This window comes from Hypanus sabinus, chromosome 13 (assembly GCF_030144855.1).
Source record: "Hypanus sabinus isolate sHypSab1 chromosome 13, sHypSab1.hap1, whole genome shotgun sequence".
In the NCBI taxonomy this organism is placed as follows: domain Eukaryota; kingdom Metazoa; phylum Chordata; class Chondrichthyes; order Myliobatiformes; family Dasyatidae; genus Hypanus; species Hypanus sabinus.
This window is the reverse complement of record NC_082718.1, coordinates 59,666,325-59,690,836: the sequence shown is the minus strand read 5'-3', so window position 1 is coordinate 59,690,836 and position 24,512 is coordinate 59,666,325. Positions and strand designations below refer to the sequence as shown.

The window sequence follows — 24,512 nt, the reverse complement described above, 5'->3', positions numbered from 1 at the left end:
TGACAGTGAGGAATACAGACTGACGCCGGTGAGGAATACAGACTGATGACGGTGAGGAATACAGACTGACGACGGTGAGGAATACAGACTGATGACGGTGAGTAATAGAGACTGATGACAGAGAGGAATACAAACCCATGGACAGTGAGGAATACAGACTGAAGACAGTGAGAAATAGAGACCGATGACAGAGAGGAATACAGACCGATGGACAGCGAGGAATAGAGACCGATGGACAGAGAGGAATAGAGACCGATGGACAGTTAGGAATACAGACTGATGACAGTGAGGAATACAGACTGATGACAGTGAGGAATACAGACTGATGACGGTGAGGAATACAGACTGATGACGGTGAGGAATAGAGACTGATGACACTGAGGAATACAGACTGATGACAGTGAGGAATACAGACTGATGACGGTGAGGAATACAGACTGATGACGGTGAGGAATACAGACGGATGACTTTGAGGAATACAGACTGATGACAGTGAGGAATAGAGACTGTTGACACTGAGGAATAGAGACTGATGACACTGAGGAATACAGACTGATGACAGTGAGGAATACAGACTGATGACGGTGAGGAATACAGACTGATGACGGTGAGGAATACAGACTGATGACGGTGAGGAATAGAGACTGATGACAGTGAGGAATACAGACTGATGACAGTGAGGAATACAGAGTGATGACTTTGAGGAATACAGACTGATGACAGTGATGAATACAGACGGATGACTTTGAGGAATACAGACTGATGACACTGAGGAATACAGACTGATGACAGTGAGGAATACAGACTGATGACGGTGAGGAATAGAGACTGATGACAGTGAGGAATAGAGACTGATGACAGGGAAGTATAGAGACTGATGACGGTGAGGAATACAGACTGATGACGGTGAGGAATACAGACTAATGATAGTGAGGAATAGAGACTAATGATAGTGAGGAATAGAGACTGATGACATTGAGGTATAGAGACTGATGACAGTGAGGAACAGAGACTGATGCCGGTGAGGAACAGAGACTGATACCGGTGAGGAATACAGACTGATGACGGTGAGGAATACAGACTGATGCCGGTGAGGAATAGAGACTGATGACGGTGAGGAATACAGACTGATGACGGTGAGGAATACAGACTGATGACAGTGAGGAATAGAGACTGATGACGGTGAGGAATACAGACTGATGACGGTGAGGAATACAGACTGATGACAGTGAGGAATACAGACTGATGACAGTGAGGAATAGAGACTGATGACGGTGAGGAATACAGACTGATGACGGTGAGGAATACAGACTGATGACAGTGAGGAATAGAGACTGATGACAGTGAGGAATACAGACTGATGACGGTGAGGAACAGAGACTGATGCCGGTGAGGAACAGAGACTGATACCGGTGAGGAATACAGACTGATGACGGTGAGGAATACAGACTGATGCCGGTGAGGAATAGAGACTGATACCGGTGAGGAATACAGACTGATGACGGTGAGGAATACAGACAGATGACGGTGAGGAACAGAGACTGATGCCGGTGAGGAACAGAGACTGATACCGGTGAGGAATACAGACTGATGACGGTGAGGAATACAGACTGATGACACAGAGGAACAGAGACTGATGACGGTCAGGAATACAGACTGATGACGGTGAGGAATAGAGACTGATGACGGAGAGGAATACAGACTGATGACGGTGAGGAACAGAGACTGATGACAGTGAGGAATACAGACTGATGACAGTGAGGTATACAGACTGATGACGGTGAGGAATAGAGACTGATGACGGTGAGGAATACAGACTGATGACAGTGAGGAATACAGACTGATGACGGTGAGGAATAGAGACTGATGACGGTGAGGAATACAGACTGATGACACTGAGGAATAGAGACTGATGACAGTGAGGAATACAGACTGATGACGGTGAGGAATAGAGACTGATGACACTGAGGAATACAGACTGATGACAGTGAGGAATACAGACTGATGACAGTGAGGAATACAGACGGATGACTTTGAGGAATACAGACTGATGACAGTGAGGAATACAGACTGATGACACTGAGGAATACAGACTGATGACACTGAGGAGTAGAGACTGATGACAGTGAGGAATAGAGACCGATGACAGAGAGGAATACAGACCCATGGACAGTGAGGAATACAGACTGAAGACAGTGAGAAATAGAGACCGATGACAGAGAGGAATACAGACCGATGGACAGTGAGGAATAGAGACCGATGGACAGAGAGGAATAGAGACCGATGGACAGTTAGGAATACAGACTGATGACAGTGAGGAATACAGACTGACGCCGGTGAGGAATACAGACTGATGACGGTGAGGAATACAGACTGACGACGGTGAGGAATACAGACTGATGACGGTGAGTAATAGAGACTGATGACAGAGAGGAATACAAACCCATGGACAGTGAGGAATACAGACTGAAGACAGTGAGAAATAGAGACCGATGACAGAGAGGAATACAGACCGATGGACAGCGAGGAATAGAGACCGATGGACAGAGAGGAATAGAGACCGATGGACAGTTAGGAATACAGACTGATGACAGTGAGGAATACAGACTGATGACAGTGAGGAATACAGACTGATGACGGTGAGGAATACAGACTGATGACGGTGAGGAATAGAGACTGATGACACTGAGGAATACAGACTGATGACAGTGAGGAATACAGACTGATGACGGTGAGGAATACAGACTGATGACGGTGAGGAATACAGACGGATGACTTTGAGGAATACAGACTGATGACAGTGAGGAATAGAGACTGTTGACACTGAGGAATAGAGACTGATGACACTGAGGAATACAGACTGATGACAGTGAGGAATACAGACTGATGACGGTGAGGAATACAGACTGATGACGGTGAGGAATACAGACTGATGACAGTGAGGAATAGAGACTGATGACAGTGAGGAATACAGACTGATGACAGTGAGGAATACAGAGTGATGACTTTGAGGAATACAGACTGATGACAGTGATGAATACAGACGGATGACTTTGAGGAATACAGACTGATGACACTGAGGAATACAGACTGATGACAGTGAGGAATACAGACTGATGACGGTGAGGAATAGAGACTGATGACAGTGAGGAATAGAGACTGATGACAGGGAAGTATAGAGACTGATGACGGTGAGGAATACAGACTGATGACGGTGAGGAATACAGACTAATGATAGTGAGGAATAGAGACTAATGATAGTGAGGAATAGAGACTGATGACATTGAGGTATAGAGACTGATGACAGTGAGGAATAGAGACTGATGACAGTGAGGAATAGAGACTGATGACAGTGAGGAATAGAGACTGATGACACTGAGGAATACAGACTGATGACAGTGAGGAATACAGACTGATGACAGTGAGGAATACAGACTGATGACTGTGAGGAATACAGACTGATGACGGTGAGGAATAGAGACTGATGACAGTGAGGAATACAAACTGATGACACTGAGGAATAGTGACTGATGACAGTGAGGAGTAGAGACTGATGACAGGGAGGTATAGAGACTGATGACAATGAGGAATACAGACTGATGACGGTGAGGAATACAGACTGATGACTGTGAGGAATACAGACTGATGACGGTGAGGAATACAGACTGATGACGGTGAGGAATACAGACTGATGACCAGTGAGGTGTCATCTGTTGAGCAATTGAGACGGTACATGAATTGCAGGGGATCCAGTGGGGGGAGTATCAGGGTCTTGATATGCCTCATGACGAGCCTCTCAAAACACTTCATGATGATGGATGTGAGTGCAACGGGAAGGTAGTCATTTAGGCAGGACACTGAAGACTTCTTCGGCACGGGGACGATGTTGCCAGTCTTGAAGCACATTGGAATGGTGGCGTTACTCAGGGAGATGTTGAAGATGTCGGTGAGAACATCTGCTAGCTGGTCTACACATCCTCTAAGCACTCTATCAGGAATATTGTCTGGTCCAGCACCCTTCCGTGGGTTGACCCTGCACAAGGTTCTCCTCACGTCAGCCACGGTGAGACTCAGCACCTGTTCATTTGGAGGAGGGGTGGACTTCCTCGCCGCCATGTCATTTCTCACCTCAAAATGAGCGTAAAAGTAGTTCAGCGCATCTGGGAGGGAGGCATCAGCCACACAGTCACGTGATCTTTTCCTGTAGTTGGTGATGTCCTGAATGCCCTTCCACACATGCTGCGTGTATTATGGTTATAGTTATATTATGGAGCCACAATGGCATTTAACCCAGATTCCTTTGAGCTAATATCTGGAAACAGCTTACTTTCTACCTTTAATGTCTCTTTTTTCCTTTTCAAGCTGAAAGGCTTCTATTGGAGACCTTGGGCTAGAGTCACACCCAGACTCATGCAGTGATGGGACCTGCTCCCGGGCTCTCACAACCGGCCGTTTTTCAATTTCCCAAGGATGCGGACTAGATAATGGATGCACCTTCCGGGTTACGAGACTTCGCGGCCCTGTGGGTGAGCTGGCTCTGTGCCAGTGTCACCGACTGAAGCATAGCAGGAAAGTGCCAAATATCAATGTTTGGGTTAAGAAATGTCAGTCACCTTCAAAATGCACAGCATTATTAACTACTCACTCCCTTTTTGGGTTTGATCGAAGCTTGCACTCTTCACTCTCACTAACGACCCTGCTGTCCTAACACAATGTCTTTCCAACAAAGTGTCTCTCCCAAAGTGCCTCTCCACCAAAGTATCTCTCCCAAAGTGTCTCTCCCAAAGTGTCTCCCAAAGTGTCTCTCCCAAAGTGCCTCTCCCAAAGTGTCTCTCCCAAAGTGTCTCTCCCAAAGTGTCTCTCCCAAAGTGAGTCTCCCAAAATGTGTCTCCCAAAGTGTCTCTCCCAAAGTGAGTCTCCCAAAATGTGTCTCCCAAAGTGTCTCTCCCAAAGTGTCTCTCCCGAAGTGCCTCTCCCAAAGTGTCTCTCCCAAAATGTGTCTCCCGAAGTGCCTCTCCCAAAGTGCCTCTCCCAAAGTGCCCCTCCCAAAGTGTCTCTCCCAAAATGTGTCTCCCGAAGTGCCTCTCCCAAAGTAAGTCTCCCAAAGTGTCTCTCCCAAAATTTGTCTCCCAAAGTGCCTCTCCCAAAGTGCCTCTCCCAAAGCGTGTCTCCCAAAGTGTCTCTCCCAGTGTGTCTCTCAAACTCTCCCAAAGTGTCTCTCCCAATGTCTCTCCCAAATGTGTCTCCCGAAGTGCCTCTCCCAAAGTGTCTCTCCCAAAATGCCTCTCCCAAAGTGTCTCTCCCAAAGTGTCTCTCCCAAAGTGCCTCTCCCAAAGTGTCTCTCCCAAAGTGTGTCTCTCAAACTGTGTCTCCCAAACTGTCTCTCCCAATGTCTCTCCCAAAGTGCCTCTCCCAAAGTGTGTCTCCCAAAGTGTCTCTCCCAAAGTGTCTCTCCCAAAGTGTGTCTCCCAAAGTGTCTCTCCCAAAGTGTGTCTCTCAAACTGTGTCTCCCAAAGTGTCTCTCCCAATGTCTCTCCCAAAGTGCCTCTCCCGAAGTGTGTCTCCCAAAGTGTCTCTCCCAAAGTGTCTCTCCCAAAGTGTCTCTCCCAAAGTGTGTCTCTCAAACTGTGTCTCCCAAAGTGTCTCTCCCAATGTCTCTCCCAAAGTGCCTCTCCCGAAGTCTGTCTCCCAAAGTGCCTCTCCCAAAGTGTCTCTCCCAAAGTGCCTCTCCCAAAGTGCCCCTCCCAAAGTGCCTCCCCCAAAGTGCCTCTCCCAAAGTGTCTCTCCCAAAGTGCCTCTCCCAAAGTGTCTCTCCCACAGTGTGTCTCCCAAAGTGTCTCTCCCAAAGTGCCTCTCCCAAAGTGTCTCTCCCAAAGTGTGTCTCCCAAAGTGCGTCTCCCAAAGTGTCTCTCCCAAAGTGTCTCTCCCAATGTCTCTCCCAAAGTGCCTCTCCCAAAGTGCCTCCCCCAAAGTGTCTCTCCCAAAGTGTCTCCCAAAGTGCCTCTCCCAAAGTGTCTCTCCCAATCTCTCCCAAAGTGTGTCTCCCACAGTGTGTCTCCCAAAGTGTCTCTCTCGAAGTGTCTCTCCCAGTGTCTCTCCCAAAGTGTCTCCCAAAGTGTCTCCCAAAGTGCCTCTCCCAAAGTGTCTCTCCCAAATTGCCTCTCCCAAAGTGTCTCTCCCAAAGTGTCTCTCCCAAAATTTGTCCCCCAAAGTGTCTCTCCCAAAGTGTCTCTCCCAGTGTCTCTCCCAAAGTGTCTCCCAAAGTGTCTCCCAAAGTGCCTCTCCCAAAGTGTCTCTCCCAAATTGCCTCTCCCAAAGTGTCTCTCCCAAAGTGTCTCTCCCAAAGTGTCTCTCCCAAAGTGCCTCCCCCAAAGTGTCTCTCCCAAAGTGTCTCTCCCAAAGTGCCTCCCCCAAAGTGTCTCTCCCAAAGTGTCTCTCCCAAAGTGTCTCTCCCAAAGTGTTTCTCCCAAAGTGCTTCCCCCAAAGTGTCTCTCCCAAAGTGTCTCTCCCAAAGTGTCTCTCCCAAAGTGTTTCTCCCAAAGTGCCTCCCCCAAAGTGTCTCTCCCAAAGTGTCTCTCCCAAAGTGCCTCCCCCAAAGTGTGTCTCCCACAGTGTGTCTCCCAAAGTGTCTCTCTCGAAGTGTCTCTCCCAGTGTCTCTCCCAAAGTGTCTCCCAAAGTGTCTCCCAAATTGCCTCTCCCAAAGTGTTTCTCCCAAAGTATGTCCCTGGAGCAATATGCGTGGCTCCTTTTATACTCTTGGGGTAGGTTATCGCGTGACACTGCAAGAAACAAAGTTACAGATTCCCAGTACATCACGTACTGTCCCAGGTGTTGAAACCGGGGTTCAAAACAAACCACCCCTCACAGCTATTACAGCCAGTAGTTTTTTTGGATAAGTTTCTATTAGCTTTACACAGTAACTTCTACTTTTAAAGAGGGCCACTCGATAATTTCATGCCCAAAAGAACATCTTTATCTGGGACGGCAAATGATATTTACAAAACAGAGGCTTCCAGGTACCTCGTGCGTCATGGGTGGAGGAACTGTATACAATGCAATACCGCAAGTAAATCCTGCCAACTTCGGATCCCGCCTCTTGTTACCAACAGCTTCCCGATGAGTATTAACTTAATAATACTCACATCACAACATTTCTCCCCCTTTAAAATCCAACATTACCCAAATATAGAAGAACTGGTAAATAAAATCAGTGGTATCATTAGCAACTGGTTACCAATACAAAACACCTAAAAAATGTAGCAAATTCAACATCAAATCTAACAACAAAAATCTATCCAATCAAAGATTCATCTCTCCAGCTCTCAGCTTCAACCCACCCCCTCCGGTCTTCTCCTATCATTTCACATTTTCCCCTCCCCCTCCTACTTTCAAATGTCTTACTATCTTTCCTTTCAGTTAATCCTGACGAAGGGTCTCGGCCCAAAACGTCGACAGCGCTTCTCCTTATAGATGCTGCCTGGCCTGCTGTGTTCCACCAGCATTTTGTGTGTGTTGTTTCAATCAAATATTCAGTCTGTCAGGAGGTTTGCGAGGATACTGTGATCTACACACTACCCCTGGTGACCCAGCAGGCACCGCTGGCGATGATGTTTTGGGTGGATCTGGTGTCGGGGACATGAGAGGGGTCTGTGTGTCCATGTGAGAATGTCCATCGTCTTCAGGGGACTCTGCCCCCTCAGCAAATCTCTTCCTCTAGCAAAGCCACTGGTGGACATGCTTCCCCAGTAGTCTATCTCACCATTGGAAACTCCATGGAACTGTCTACGTCTGAGCCGGAATCATGACGCAGGCGCACATGGTCCTGATGTCTGTAGAAAACACGCCCATCAGTCAGCTTAACAACATAGGAGACTGCTCAGGAATAACCCCAGGTAACCATTGCTGATTATTGTTTCTCACATAGACATTGTCATCTGGTTCTAACTGTCTCTCTCGCACATGTTGATCATGTCCCTCCTCTGCTTTTCCTGCTTTCTCTCCACTTTTGCCTTCAAGTCTGGGTGCAGCAGGTCCAATCTTGACTTAGGCCTACGCCCCATCAGCATCTCTGCTGGAGTGCGTGCAGTCGTAGTCTGTGGAGTGAGGTGGTATTTAAACAGGAAACGTGAAAGCCGGGTACTAAGAGAGTCCCCTGTCATACGCTTCAGGCCTTCCTTCACTGTCTGAACAGGCCACTCAGCCAAACCATTGGAGGCTGGGTGGAAAGGGACCGTCCGAATGTGAGGAACGCCATTCTGCCGCATGAACTCACTGAACAGCTCACTGGTGAACGTCGGGCCATTATCAGTGACCAGAGTGTCAGGCAACCCGTGGACTGCAAACACTTGCCTGAGTTTGTCTATGGTTGAGGGGGCTGTGATGTTGCTCATGATGTGAACTTTGATCCATTTGGAATGCACATCTACCATTACAAGAAACATCTGCCCTATAAAGGGGCCAGCAAAGTCCAAATGTAGCCTAGACCAGGGGTAGACTGGTCACTCCCATGGGTGCAAAGGAGCTGGTGGTGGCATGTTCTGATTGGTCTGACATTGTGTGCATGATTTTACCTTGTTCTCCAGATCCTGATCCATTCTTGGCCACCAGACGTAGGATCTTGCAAGGCTTTTCATTTGAGACACCCCTGGATGAGTCTCATGAATTTCCTCCACAATCTGTGAACGGCCAGGGGGAGGCATGATGACCCTCACCCACCCCCCCCCCCCAGAAAATGCAGCCATCCTGCAGATTCAGTTCCATCTTGCGTTTGGCATAAGGCCTCAGTTCTTCTCCTTCCACGACTCTGGGCCAGCCTTAGAAAAGGGAAGTCTTGACTATAGACAGGACTGGGTCCCTCTCTGTCCACTGCTTGATCTGGGTCACCTTCACAGGTGTCTCGGACAGCCTCTCCAATGCAAACACAGTCTCTGGAGGCACACATGTAGCAGCAGGCATCTCAGGTAAAGGGAGTTGACTCAGCGCATCGGCGTTTGCATTATCCCCACCCATTCTGTACACAATAGTATACTGGTAGGCTGACAATGTGAGAGCCCAACACTGTATCCTGGCTGAGGCTAGCGGTGGGATGCATCTGGTCTCACTGAGAAGGTTCATCAGTGGTTTATGGTCTGTATAACTTGTGAATGCACGTCCATAGAGGTACTGATGAGAGTGTTTGACCCCCGCAAAAACAATGGCCAGACCTTCTTTGTCTAGCTGTGAATATCCCTTCTCAGCAGCCACCAGGGTATGTGAAGCAAAACCAATAGGCTTCTCTGAACGGTCCTCCATTACGTGTGAGAGAACTGCCCCGACTCCATAGGGTGAAGCGTCACATGAAAGGGCGATCTCCTTGTCTGGGTCATAGTGAACGAGCAGCTTAGCTGAGTGCAGGAGTCCTTTCACTTCCTTGAAAGCTTCCTCCTGCTCTTCACCCCACTGACACTTAGTGTCATTGTGAAGCAGCTGATACAGTGGGGTAAAAACCTTTGAGACGTCGGGAAGAAACTTGCCATAATAATTCACCATGCTCAAAAATGATCTGAGTTCAGTGACGCTCTTGGGGCTTGGGGCCTCCTTGATAGCTCTCGCTTTGTTCTTCACTGGGCAAAGCCCCTCAGCTGTAACCTTGTGTCCCAGGTAGGTCACACTCGGAGCCAGGAACACACATTTTCCACATTTCAATCGCAACCCTGTGTTTGAGAGCCTCTTCAGCACCTGTTCTAAGTTAACCTCCGTGGCTCCCATGATCAAAATATCATCAAGATACACTGCTACATGTGGAATCCCCTGCAGCAAAGAGTCCATTGTCCTTTGGAAAATGGTGGGGCTAGACGCCACTCCAAACACCAGGTGATTGTATCTGAATAATCCCTTGTGCGTATTGATGGTGACGTACTCCTTTGAATCCTCGTCAAGCAGCAGCTGTGGTAGGCATGGCTCATGTCCAGCTTTGTGAACAGCTTACCCCCTGACAGGGTCGCAAACAGGTCATCCAATGGGTACATGGCAATGGGTACTCCTCCAGCTTAGAGACCTGATTCACTGTAAGCTTGTAGTCCCCACATATCCTCACCGTTTTATCTGCTTTCAAAACTGGAACAATGGGAGCCGCCCACATTGAAAACTGGACAGGCTCAGTGATGCCCAGCCCCTGTAAACAGTCCAGCTCCTCCTCGACTTTGCCTTTCATGGCATAGGGCACCGACCTGGGCTTAAAAAAACGTGGTGTGGCCTCAGGGTCGACATGGAGTTTCACAGTCACACCCTTCAGTGTGCCCAGCTCGTCCCTGAAAACATCACTATACCGCTGCAGAATGTCTTCTGTTGAGTGTGCATACTTAATTTCATGTCAGTTGAGCAAAGCCAATCGCGGCCCAGAAGACTGGGCCCACTGCCCTTAGCTATCACCAGCCTGGCTTCAGCCTCCTGGCCCCCGGCTGAAATATCCACATATAACACCCCTAAATGAGGTATGGGCTGCCCCGTATTGGTCCTGAGTTTGAGCTTAGACGGTCTGATGGGAGGAAGGTTGGACCCCCGTGTCCTCCTGTAGATCTCTTCACTAATGTCTGATGCAGTAGCCCTTGAATCAATCTCAAACTTAATGTCCTTTCCCTTGACAGTGACTGTGGCATAATATGATTCAGGTGGTCCCTCATCCGTTTCCACCCCAAACATGTTGTAGGCACACGCTGCCTCTCCATCTGCTTCTCCCAGGTGGTGTGTGGCTGCCCGAGCCTGTTGAGCTTTCCCCTGCCCAGGCTTAACCTCACCCTTTATGCTCCTGCACTTTTTAACTAAATGTCCCTTCTTGCTACAAGCATGGCAGACAGTATCTTTGAATTTGCAAACATTTGCACAGTGCGTTCCTCCACACCAAAAACGTTCCACCCGCTTTTCCTGCCTACCAGTCTCCCTCCTGACTTGGAGCACTGCCGCTGACTGCGATCCCCCCATATCCTTTCTGTATATCCTTGGCATTAACAGCAGCCAACTCCATGCCTTGGGCAATCTCTAGGGCTGTCTTGAAAGTCAACGGTGGGGTTTCCCCCAACAAGCGGTGTTGTACGGCGTCATTATTAATGCCACATACTAATCTGTCACGGAGCATGTCATCCAACACGGCTCTGAAATCGCAATGCTCCGACAGCTGCCGAAGCTCGGCCACAAAATCACCCACAGACTGACCTGGCTTCCGGACCTGGCTGTGAAACTTGAACTGTCGGACTATCACCGAAGGTTTTGGATTGAGCTCAACCAGTTGGTCATATGGAATTTCTCCCGGTTTCCGTGGTGTGGCTAAGTTCCTTATCAACTAGTAAGTCTTTGCCCCACACACACTCAGAAGAATAGAGTGCTCCTTAGCCTCCTCAGTAATTCCATTCGCACTGAACAAGTGTCCCAACCTTTCCTCGTACTCCAGCCAGTCCTCGATTTCCTCTTCAAATTCACTGATAATCCGCTCACATCTCCTGTTCGAAACGAGCCGACACATCCACAAAACCAGTTCATCTTGTCACCAAAAATATGTGGTAACTTCTACTTTTAAAAAGGACCACTCAACAATTTCATAGCCAGAAGAACACTTTTATCTGGGACGGCAAATAGTATTTACAATAGAGGGGCTTTCAGGTACCTTGTACGGCATGGGTGGTGGAACTACATACAAAGCACACTGGCAGTAAAACCCTGCGTAAACCAGAACCAGCATCTTCTTACCAATGGCTTCCCGATTGGTATTAACTTACTGTTAGTAATACCCACATTACAACAGTGATGGAGTAGGATTTGCCCATTTTTCCTGGCAGAAGTGCTCAAGCTATACCACGTTGGTTGGGAAGTGGCGGTGGAGGTCTTGCCAGAGATTTGGATGGGGTTAAGGTCATAACTCCGACTGGGCCACTCAAGGACATCAGTTTTCTTCATTTGAAGCCACTCCCTTGTTGTGCTGGCAGTGTGCTTTGGGCTGTTGTCCTGCTGAAAGATGAAATGCCTCCCTAGTTTAAGCTTTCTGACAGAGATGAGCAGGTTTTTATCCAGAATCTCTCTGTGTTTAGCAGCATTTATCTTCCCAGCAAGCCTGACCAGATTTTCAGTCCCTGGTGCTAAAAAGCATCCCCATAGCATGATGCTACTTCCACCATACTTCACAGTAGGGATGTGCTCTATTAGATCTAAAGCACACATACCACTTAGTATTGGGACCAGAAAGTTCCACTCTAGTCTCATCTGACCACAAGAACTTCTGGTAACATAGCAGCGTATGTGAGTCCATTGGCCTCTCAGGCCAACCAAATTGTAAAATCTGTTTTTTCGATCCAAAGATAATTCTACTCCAAGAACATCGGATACTATGGGGCTGCTCCATCAGTGAGATGCTCGCTGATCGGAGTAGCTGGACTGGCGTTGGCAGCCGAGCCGGTGGCGGTGTTGAAGAAGCTGGTCAGGATATCGGAGAAGGTGGTCGGGATATCGGAGGAGCCTGTTTGGGTACGGAGAAGCTGAACTGGCTACAGACCATGTTGCTGGCCGCTACTCAGAAGCATCGAAGTTGGTGTGGTATAACCATTTAAGATTGTTTTGGACATTTCACTTGCGATCACAAGTCTCAGTTGGACAGTGATAATGTAAGTTGCTACAGACCTGTACCCTAGTCTGGTGAAGAGACAGTCAACAAGGGATTGTGTAGCCTCAGTTGTAGTGAGAACTAGGCCTCAAGCCTGGGACTTGCCTGCTGCTGCAGACCAGGTGAGATAGGCAGAAGCACTACAGTCTGGTTGAGCTCAGCTGGGGCCTAGCCTCGCCTGTCAGTGCTGCCCTCCCACGTTTGAGCAGTGGAATGACAGGCTGGATTGCGTGCGTCTGAACACTGCCAGGACACTGTACTGTCACATGCTGGACATGGCCACTCAGAGTCTTGGATTATGTATGTTTTTTTTCAAGTGAATATGCTTCTTTGCTTGATATTTTGAATTGTTACTCATTATTTTTGAACATTTGCTTGCTATTTTGAATATTTTGCATCTTGGCCCGAAAGGAACTCAGTCACGTTCAGCTGTACCCATGTATGATATGAATGATAATAAAACTTGATTTGATTTGTTTTGACCTTCTTCCACATCTTTACAGTTATCTATTAAGTGACACTTTGCAAAGTCTTTACAGGCAAGAGTATGCTTTTTTTCAGTCAGGGCTTCTTTCTTGCCACTTTTCCATATATATCCATGTTGTTCAAGGCCTTAGAGATTGTGGAGCCTTGAAATTCATCTCTAGTTACAGCCACTGACTTCAGCAGCTCACTCAAAGTGACTGTTGGTGTCAACACTAGCCTCTCTTACAAATGCCATTCTTCTCTGACGACTAAGTTTAGAGGGTGGACTAACCTAGACAGTATGGCTGTGGTTTCATATTTTTCCACTTTCCACAATGGACTGCACTGAGCTCTGAGGTATGCTCAGTGCCCTTGAGATGGTCTTGTACCCTTCCCCAGATTTGTGCTTCTCTATTATCATTTCCCTAACTTATCTCAGATGCTCTTTTGTCTTACTTTGGTTAGGTCTGTTGAAAATCCATCATAGTGTTGGACCTTACAGAAAGAGGGGGTACATACAGTAATCTTATGAATTTATTAAAACCAGGTGATCCCCCAGTTTTCTACATTAACAAATTGGGTGAGTCAATACGGTAATATATTTCTACTGAGGAAAGTTAGCATAGTAATTATGAAGGGGATGAATAAATTCTTCAGTCTCAGAACTTTGTTTTTTTTTAAATTTTTAGTAAATTGTTGACAGGTTTTGGAATTTCTCTTTCGACTTGACATGATTGATTCAGAAATCCTATTTAAATTGTGAAATTTGAGAACAGTTGTGGGGATTGAACATATCCTCAAGGCATTGCAGCATCATTTTAGCAGCATTCACAAGGATAACATTTAAATACTTTTTGCAAGTAAGGACACAAATAGAACAAAAGTTAGAAAACAAAGTGATTACTGTGTTGCTATAGCGATTAGGGTTGTGCAAGTTGCTTCAAGAGTGGAATGGTTGAAGGAAAGGAGTTGTTCTTAAACCTGATGGTGTGGGACTTTGGGACTTGCCTGATGGGAGAAGGTGGCATGTCCCAGGTGGTGGGGATCTTTGATGATGGATGCTGCCTTCTTGAAGCAGTAGCTTCTGTTGATAATTGTATGTACAAGTCGATTGATGCTAGGAAGCAGGGGTTGATGGTGGAAAGTTGTTTTTTCGGACTGGAGGCCAGAGACTATTAGTGTTCCTCCCCAGGGGCCAATGTTTGACCCATTGCTATTAGTCATCCATACCAATGATTGGATGAAAATGTTAAGTAAGTTTGAAGATGACACTAAAATAGGTAGTGTTTTCAACAGTGAAGATAGTTATCAGGATTTACAGAGGGACCTGTGCAAATGGACATGTAACGCGGTGTAAAGATTCACTGCTAATGTAACGGCTTCTCTGTAATGTTCACTGCTGAGGTAACGGTTTCTCTGTAGCAGCAATGTTTGGGTTATGCCTGGAGATTTCAGGACTGTGGTATGCATGTTAGCCAATCAGAGATTGTTGCTCTGTCTTGTGAATCTGGAAGGAGGTATTTTGCGGGCTTTCTCGAGAAGAGATGAAGAGGGAGAGAGTGTGGAGGGAGCTAGTAGACCACCCGACAGAGTGGACTGGGATCTGAGGGTCCAAAGGTCGGCAACGCTTGGAGGAGATCAATGGTGGAAGAATGGCGACTGAGTGAGCTCCAACGGGGACTTTTGACTTTTCCTGGAATTGGGCCCTTTTTTATTGTCAATATTAACCCTATAGTCAGATTAAGATTAATAAAGTCTATCATTTAATTGCATATGGTGTACTGTCTGATATTTTGCATTTGTAACTGGGCGGTACATTACAGCATCTACACAAACGTGATTTCTCAGTTTGGCTGTTTCCCCTAGATGAACACGAGTTGGCCGAGCCTGAGGGTTACAGACAGAAATGGCAAATGGAGCTTTAGATTTGGGAGACAGATGAGGCTAGAACTTTCACAGTGAATGGTAGGGTCTGAGGCCTGTTGTAGAACAGAGGCAGCTAGGAGTACAAGTATGTGGTTTGCTCAAAGTGAGATGGTGAAGAAGGCTTTTGGCACCCTGGCTTTCATCAGTCACGGAGCTGATTATAAAGTTGGGGATGTTATGTCGCAACTGTACAAGATGCTGGTAATGGGTGCATTTGCAATATTGTGTTCTGTTTTGGTCACCCTTCTGCCGGAAAGATGCATTAAGATGACTGTACAAGATGATGCCAGTACGCAAGGCAAGGGACTGAGTTATGGAGAGAGATTGTGCAGGCTGGGGCCTTTTTCAATGGAGAATAGGACAATGAAGGATGATCATATATTAAAAATATATATCTATATTTTTATATATAAAAATATATAAAACTATATAAAAATGCAGATGGCAATTCCAGTTCTCAGGTTTAAACGTGTCTGGATGGGCACTTTAATTGCTAATGCAAAAGAGGGATTGGAATTGGTTTGCTTTACTGTCATGTGCACTGAGGTGCAGTGAAAAGCGTTTTTTTGCATGCCATTAGCTAGATCATGGCATAACTATGTACTGTACATTGAAGTACTAAAAAGATAACAAAATGAAGAACACAGGAGATTCTGCAGATGCTGGAAATCCAGAGTAACACACACAAAATGTTAGAGGAATGCAGCAGGTCAGGCAACTTCTATGGAGATGAATGAACTGTTGACATTATCAGGTCAAGACCAGTGCCAAATGTTTATTCCTCTCCATAGATGCTACCTGGGGTGCTGAGCTCCTCCGGCACTTTGTGTGTATTATTACAGAATGAAGAATATAATGTTGCAGTTACATTGTAAATGTACTATGAGCAAACAAATAAATTGCAAATAAACAACATCTCCTTGACCTTTCCTATAGCTTTGGAGAGGGATAGGAGCAGACAGTATGGGGAGTATTTAATTGTGGGAGGTGAATTACAAGCCATTAGGCAGGAACTGGGAAGCATAAATTGGGAATAGATGTACTCAAGGAAATGCACAACAGAAGTGCAGAAGTTGCTTACCAGCAGCACTTGCTGAGGGTTCTGGATAGGTTTGTCCGAATGAGACAGGGCAATGATGGTAGCAAGGAAGAACCATGGTTGACAAAAGATGTAAAACATCTTGTCAAAAGGCAAAAAGAAGCTTACTCATGGTTTAGGAAGCAAGGATCAGACAGGGCTCCGAAGAGTTTCAAGGAAGCCAGGAAGGAGCTGGAATGGACTTAGAAGAGCTAGAAGAAAGCAAGTAGGATTAAGGAAACCCCCAAGGCATTCTACATGCACGTGAAGAACCGGAGGAAGCCAGTGTGAGGGAACTGATAAGGGATAAGGGATAGTCGGGGAAACATGTGCCTGGAGTCAGAACAGGAAGGGAGGAACTTGAAAGATACTTTGCTTCAGTATTCACCACTGAGAGAGACCTTGACGTTTGCGAGGACGACATAAAACGGATTGATATGCTGGACCATGTTGATGCTAAGAAAGACTATGTGCTGGAACCTTTGAAAAATATTAGGATAGTTAAGTCCCCAGGGCCAGAGGATATACCCCAGATTACTCCAGGAAGTGAGGGAAGAGATTGCTGCAACTTTGGTGATGATCTTTATGTCCTCCTGGCTATAGGAGTAGTATCAGATGAATGGACGGTGGAAAATCTTACCCCTTTGTCCAAGAAAAGGAGTAAGGATAACCTTTGGAATTAGAGACCACTGAATCTTACTTTAGTGGTGGGCTAATTATTGTAAAGGATTCTTAGAGACAGGATTTACAAGCACTTGCTGCCTGGACTAGAGATTACGCCTTATGGATAGGTTGAGTGAGCTAGGGCTACTCTCTTTGGAACAGAAGCGAATGAGAGGTGTACAAGATGGCCAGATAGCCAGATCGGACGGGGGGGTGGGGGGGAAGAGCATGGCTAATATAATGGGACATAATTTTAAGATAATTGGAAGAAAGTATGGGAGGGCTGTCAGAGGTAAGTTCTTTTTTACACAGAGAGTGGTGGGTGTGAGGAATACGGGGTATTGGTAGGAGCATTAGGGACATCTAAGACATTCTTAGATAAGCACATGGATGATAGAAAAATAGAGGGTTATGTAGAAGGGAAGGGTTAGAGTAGGTTAAAAGATCAGTACAACATCGTGGGAGCAAGGGCCTGTAATGTGCTGCAGTATTCCATGTACTAAAGATTATGCACCAAATGCAGGTAGATGAAACTGGTATGATACCTTCAAAGGATGGCATCAATGTGAAGGGCTGAAGGACCAGTCTCTGTGTTTGGAGGAGTCTATGAAAGAAATGAGAACTGGAGACCCGAGGAAGACGCAGAATGATTTGGACATTGAGAAGGATGGTGGAGATAAACAGAGCAGAGGTTAGAGATAATATCAATGTTCTGGTTACAGAAAATGCAGGGGGCATGCTGTTATTTAACCAGTTCATCATAAACACTGCCTTTAATACCCCATGCAACAACCAGACTTACAGAGCGTTAAGAAGTGACAGGACCAAAATACATTCAACAAGTTCCATATATAGATACTTTATTATTTTTATAAATATTATAGACAGAAAATAAATCTTCTTAACACAAAGATTGTATAGAAAATTGCTTCAACAAAGGTTAAAGTTTACATGTAAAGTCCAGAGAAAAGTCGCATTTTGGTAGGATATTGACCATTGATCACACAAGCAACCCAACAAGTGGGTCAAAATATTTGGGCGGTGCTTTTACAAACAAAATTGAAAGTAAGTCATGCTTGTATAATACTGGGTTAGATATCTGAAAGCAATAGCGAAACTGCAATATAAAAACGCATTGAAACTCAGATATACTAAACAGAGAAAGAATGATTACATGTTATGGAAAGTGTTATTTCAATGTAACTGTGAAACAAGATCTTTCAGAGTGCAATACAGCTAAGTTACTGCAAGAAAACGGTGCTCTTGTATTAATTTGCAGATGTGCCCTTACTGTTCCATCGGTTTCTGAGGAAAGTAACTGCATGCACTGATTTGCTTTGCAGCAAATGAAGTGTATTCCACTTGTCCCAAGTTGTTCCATTGAAAACAGGCTGCTTTTATTTTAAAAAAATTAGGATTGACATTGTCACTGTTCTAAGTGATCCCCCTCTTGTGCACCCCAGCCTATGCAGTAACTCCCTGGACTTTAACAAACTGAAATAGGCAAGTTTATAAACATGCATGGCTCGGATTTCTTTCTGTGGAAGATGGTTACAGATTTCTGCTCTTTGGCCTGTAATTTGCTTTTTTTAAAAACCATCGTAGATAATAATCTCAAGTCTGCCGATTTGTTGCTTCCTGAGATACTGTGAACTGTGCATTTCAAGATCTTGTGTGTGTGTGTGTGTGTGTGTGTGTGTGTGTGTGTGTGTGTGTGTGTGTGTCTTTCCCAGATTTCCAGGCATCTGTCCAAGTGCCTGCCCAGAAAAGCGTCCAGCCATTGAAAGGCACAGATGGTATCATGTGAAGGCTTGACCCAAATTGGATCACGTTGCTTTACCTCGACTTCTAATAGATCCTGCACCAAGATCTACTCAAAGACATGTGAATTATCTTTCCAGTGAGCTGTAATCAGATCAAAGCACACTACACAAAGCATTTCAAATAAAAACAAGTATTACGATATTGTGAAAAACTGAAGTGACTTGTCATTTTGTCCACTGGCTTTGCAGCTGCTGGAATACACTGCAAACACACCACAGAAACGTGCTGGCCATCGCCCACCCATTCACAGCAATCCCATCTCATTCTTCCCATACTCCAATCAACTTCTAAACGTTAAAGAATAGTTTACAGCAGCCAATAAACCTACAGACATACACGTCTTTGGAAAATGTGGGAGGAAACTAGAGCAGTTCAGAAAGCCTTTGACAAGATGCTCATGAGGCTCCTCAACAAGGTACGAGCCCAGGGTAGTATAGGAAAGATTCTAGCATGGATAGAAGATTGGCTGCCTAGCAGGAGGCAAAGAGTGGGAATAAAGGAACCCTTTTCTGGTTGGCTGCCAGTGACTAGTGGTGTTCTATGGGGTGTGGGGTTAGGCTTCTTTTCATGTTATATGCTACTGATTTGGATGACAGAGTTGATGGTTTTGTGGCCAAGTTCATGGACGATATGAAGATAGGTGGAGGGACAGGTAGAGTTGAGGAAGCAGGGAGTCTGCAGAAGGATTCAGACAGGGCAAAGATTCGGCAGATGGAATATGGTGTAGGGAGGTGTATGCTCATGAACCTTGGTGGAAGGAATAAAGGCTTAAACTATTTTCTAAACTGGGTGAAAATTCAGAGGTTAGGGGTGAAAAGAACTTGGATTCCTCTTGCAAGATTCCCTAAACATTAATTTGCAGGTTGAGCCAGTGATAAGGAAAGCAAATTAAATATTAGCATTCATTTTAGAAGACTACAATATAAGTAAAAGCAAGGATGTAATACTGAGGCTTTGTAGGGCATTGGTCAGTCTGCATTTGAAGTACTGTGAGCAGCTTAGAGCTTCTTATCTAAGATATGCTGGCACTCAAGAGGGTCTAGGAGATTCACGACAATGATTCCAAGAATTAAAGTGTTAATGCATGAGAGGCATTTGATGGCTCTGGCCTAACTTTGCTGGAGTTTAGAAGAATGAGGGGCTGGATCTCATTGAAACGGACCAAATATTGAAAGGGCTAGATAGAGTGGATGTTTCCTGTAGTGGAGGAATCTGGGACCAAAGGGCACAGGCTCAGAATATGGAGACTTCTATTTAGAACAGAGATGAGGAGGAATTCTGTGGAATTCATTGCCACAGATGGTTGTGGAGGCCAAGTCGTTGGGTATATTTAAAGAGGAACTTGATAGCTCCTAGATTAGGAGCTATGGGGTCAAAGGGTATTGGGGAAAGGCAGGAGAATGGGGATAATAAATGAACCGTGATGGAATGGCAGAGCAGTCTAAATGGGCTAAATGGCCAAATTCTGCTCCTATGTCTTATGGTTAGTCGAGGGAACCCATGCAGTCACAGGGAGCGTGTGTAACTCCCCTGAGACAGCACTGAGGGCCATGCTCGAACCTGGGTCACTGCAGCTGAGAGCCAACAGCGGTACTAACTATGCACCCTGTATCCCCAATTCAGTCGTGTTAATGCTCTAAAAATCATGGGTCCTATAAACCGTGCTGCTAAGTGCTGGCACGCACTGCAACTGGGTGCCGTACACGATTCTCACCCACTAAGTACCACACCATAGTCAGACAGCAAAGGTGATAGGGTGGTTAAGAAGGCAAATGGTGGCCTCCATTAGACCGGGATTGAGATCCAGAGCCACAAGGTAATGATGCAGTTCTATTAAACCCCAGTTTGACCACATTTGAAATATTGTCTTCATTACTGGCTCCCTCATTACATGAAGGAAGTCGAAGCTTTAGAGAGGGTGAAGAGGAGGTTTACTAGGATGCTGCCTGGATTAGAGAGTGCGTTCTATGAGGATAGTTTGAACGAGCTTGGCCTTTTCTCTTTGGAGTGAAGGAGGGTGAGAGTTGATTTGGTAGGGTTGCAAAAAACTAAAACCATTTTAAAGTTTGAGGCAAAGCTCATTCTCTGCAGGGACCAGTGTAGTTTAGTCTCTTTCTTGCTGCCTGAGGAAGGGTCTCACACCCTTTATCTGCACAGTGCCACAGGCTATTCATGTTTAAGATAAGAAGAGAGACGCTGGAACCACTCAGTGGTCAGACAGCATCTGCGGAGAGAGAGAGAGCTGGTGTTAGCATTTCAGATTGAAGATCCTTCATCAGAACTGAAGAGAGTATAAAAGGGTGTTTCAACCCAGAGGTTTAACATCCGGTGAGGGGGTGAGGGGCGGAGAGGACAGGGTCACTGTCTGGGATGGGAAACACAAGGGAAATTAATGCTTGTAGATTAGAACTGATCTGTCTGGAAGAGGATGAGGAGAGGCATGTCAGTGAGTACAGAGGAGAGGAGGAAGGCCACACTGAGGCTGCGAGCTGTCATCAGTCTTACTCCCTTATGAAAGCTTTTGGTCACCAGAACTACCTGGGTCTCCAACCACCCCCCCCCCCCCTTCCCTGCAGTGTAAGGGCCTGGGCCCAGAACATCGAGGACTTGTTCATTTCCATGGATGCAGCCTCTCCTATTCAGTTTGTGTGTGTTGCAGTTGAACACCCTTGCCTTCTCACTTGTCCAGTTCCACTGAGGAGACCAAACCTTCACTCCACAGATGCTATCCGATTTCTGAGCATTTTCACCATTTTCTGTTATTTCAGATGTCCAGCATCTGCAGTTTTTGCTTCTCGAGTGCAGTTAAAACCTACATCAGTTAACAACTTACAGTCTTTAAAAATCCTCATGGGGTATTACCGAGAGCAAAGTGAAGCCAGAGCAGTTTGCTTGTTAGTTATGGCATGGAAGCACAATATTGAAACAGTTAGTCCACTCTATACCAGCAACAGGGTTATTAGACACCTGTAAGAATAGGACCGTTATTTCCCTAAAGCACACTTCCTTGTGTAGATAGCACATTCTCAAAATTGCACACTTTTGTAAGCAAAGTCTAGTCTTAAACATGTAAATACTGGAGTAATTTCTTCCTGTGCACCGGGTTCTGGTGTCAGCCTGCGCTCTGTGACTGACCATTCCAGCTGGGTTATTCACACCTTCTGCTGCTGTTGGCTGGCGCTCTTCAAGGGGTGGAAGTGGAGGCCGGCAAAAAACACCTGGTATCTGTCCTTCCACATCACGTAGCAGCCCAGGAGGCAGACGAGGGCGAGGGTTAGGTTCAGAACCATCTGCAGCAGTAGGTAGAGTTTGATGGTGTTGGTGACAGAGTCGCAGTCGGGCACATCGTTGTACTGGAAAGTCCGGGCTATCTGATCCTCAGGATCCTGCTTGCAGACGCAGTGCTCCGAGTTCATCTGGCAGGTGAGCTTGGTGATCTGATTATAATGGTGGCCAGCAAAAGCCACAGCTGAGATGCAGAGAATCAGGCCAAGGGTGCACAGCAAGAAGTAGATCAGCTGTGGATAGAAAGCACATTCATTTCATTATCATTGTTTAATATCCCCTTCGGGAGGGAGCTGGGGGACTGACAGAATCATGGACAGCCTCTGCAAAGGCTATTTTCCTGCCTGCACGTTGTCCGATTTCTGCAGTGTAGGACATAGAAAATTACAGCACAGTACAGGCCCTGCAGCCCATGACTTTATGCCAACTTTTAACCTGCTCTAAGATCAATCTAGCCATCCTTTCTACACAGGCACATTGATAACAGAAAAACTGACAGCTCTCTAAGTATTTCCTAAATGACCCTAAAGAATCTGCCTCTCCCACCATCCCTGGCAGGGCCTTACACGCACCCACCACTCTCTGTGTAAAAAAACTCACCTCAGCCACCACCCCCCACCCCCATTATCCTGAGCCAATTACCTTACAATTACGTTCCCTGGTATTAGACATTTCCTCCCTGGGAAAAAGGTTCTGCTATCCACTCGATCTTATCATCTTGTACACCTCTAGCAAGTCACCTCTCATCCTCCTGCCTTCCAAAGAGAAAAGCCCTTGCCCACTCAGCCTATCCTATTAAGACAAATACTCTAATCCAGGCAGCGTTCTGTTAAATCTCCTCTGCACGCTCTTTAACGATTCTACATCCTTCCTATAACGAGGTGACCAGAACTGAATACAATATTCCAAGTGTGTCTAGTTTGGCATTTACTTCCCTTCGCTTCCACTAATGCTGATGGGTTCTCTACTTGAAGATATTTGCATGGTGCTGTTAGAGGTGTGGGCAGAATTTTGATCCAGGGATAATTGAACAATGGTTTATGAATATCCTAGCTGTGACCTGGTGCTGCCCTGAGCTCTAAGAGGTGTGGAGTTGTTCATTTGAGAGGTGCTGATGTCAAGTTGTTCATTGGGGTAAGTGGGAAAACTCCTATGGACTTTGGCTCTCCTAATGGTCACACCTACGGTCTGCAGGCTCACAGACCAAACCCATCGCCCACTAATTTTCCCCAATGACCTATTCTCCTCAGATTTCTATCAATTCCCCCAAACTCCAGCACTCACCTACAGAATTAACCTATCAGCCTGCATTTCTCTGGGACATGGGAGGAAACTGGAGGGCACAGAGGAAAGACACACAATACTGTCAGGTGAATTTAAGGAAATGTGGGGAAAATAAATGGGATTCGTTTTATTTAAAATGGATGTACACAAAGTGAGCAGAGGTGATGGCTAGAACTCTGTGACTCATGAGCAACTATTTTCCCTGCCCCACCATCTGGGTCCTACCCTTTTCTCGCTGCTACCGTCAGGCAGGAGATCCAGAAGCCTGAAGTCCCACACCACCAGATTCAGGAATAGCTGCCTTTCTATAACATTCAGGGTCTTCAACCGACCCACACGACCTTAATCCTACCCCAGACTGGAACATTACAGATACCTCTACCATTGGGTGGCACGATAGCATTGCGGTTAGCATGTTGCTTTCAAGCACCAACTGTAAGATCGGAGTTTGATCCCTGCTGCTGCCTGTAAGGAATTTGCACGTTCTCCCCGTGACTGTGTGGGCTTCCTCTGGGTGCCCCGGTTTCCCCCCATATTCCAAAGACATACGTTAGGGTCACTAAATGCGGACATGTTACTTTGATGCTGAAAGCATGGCAATACTTATTGGCTGCTCAGCACAATCCTTGTTGATTTGATTTGATGCAAACAACACGTTACTGTCGAAAGGAAAGGTTATACAAGTTACTGTCGAAAGGAAAAGCTAGTAGTTTAGGATGTAACATAATGCAATAGTGATTTTCTGGTGGGCAAGACGTAATGAGTAGTTTGCCACAGGGACTGGTGCTGGGGCTCCAAGCATATGACTGTCTTGGTTGAAAGGGCTGAAGGCATGAGTTGTTAAATTTGCTGACACAAAGATAGGAATGAAACTAAGTTGTGAAGATTTCCTCCGAGTGCTCTGGTTTCCTCTCACGTTCCAAAAGCATATGAGTAGTAGGTTAATTGATCGCATGGGGTGTAGTTGGGTGGACTGGATGGGTCTGTTACTGGGCTTGTATACACTGGAATTTAGAAGGATGAGAGGGGATCTGATTGAAACATATAAGATTATTAAGGGATTGGACATGCTAAAGGCAGGAAACACGTTCCTGATGTTGGGGGAGTCCAGAACCAGAGGCTACAGTTTAAGAATAAGGGGTAGGCCATTTAGAATGGAGTTCAGGAAAAACTTCTTCACCCAGAGAGTTGTGGATCTATGGAATGCTCTGCCTCAGAAGGCAGTGGAGGCCCATTCTCTGGATGCTTTCAAGAAACAGATAAGAGTTCTTAAAGATAGCGGAGTCAAGGGATTTGGGGAGAAGGCAGGAACAGGGTACTGATTGTGGATGATCAGCCATGATCATACTGAATGGCAG

The 24,512-nt window shown here is 46.0% G+C and overlaps 1 protein-coding gene across 1 annotated transcript in view; it reads right to left on the bottom strand.

The window, feature by feature from the left end:
• Nucleotides 1-18,421: 18,421 nt before the first annotated feature.
• The window catches only part of sspn (sarcospan (Kras oncogene-associated gene)), a 30,889-nt gene continuing 24,798 nt past the window's right edge, over nucleotides 18,422-24,512 (bottom strand). The window contains exon 3 of the mRNA XM_059987721.1: nucleotides 18,422-22,103. Coding sequence (XP_059843704.1) covers nucleotides 21,738-22,103 — 366 coding nt within the window. The 3' untranslated portion in view covers nucleotides 18,422-21,737. The remainder of the gene's footprint in view (nucleotides 22,104-24,512) is intronic.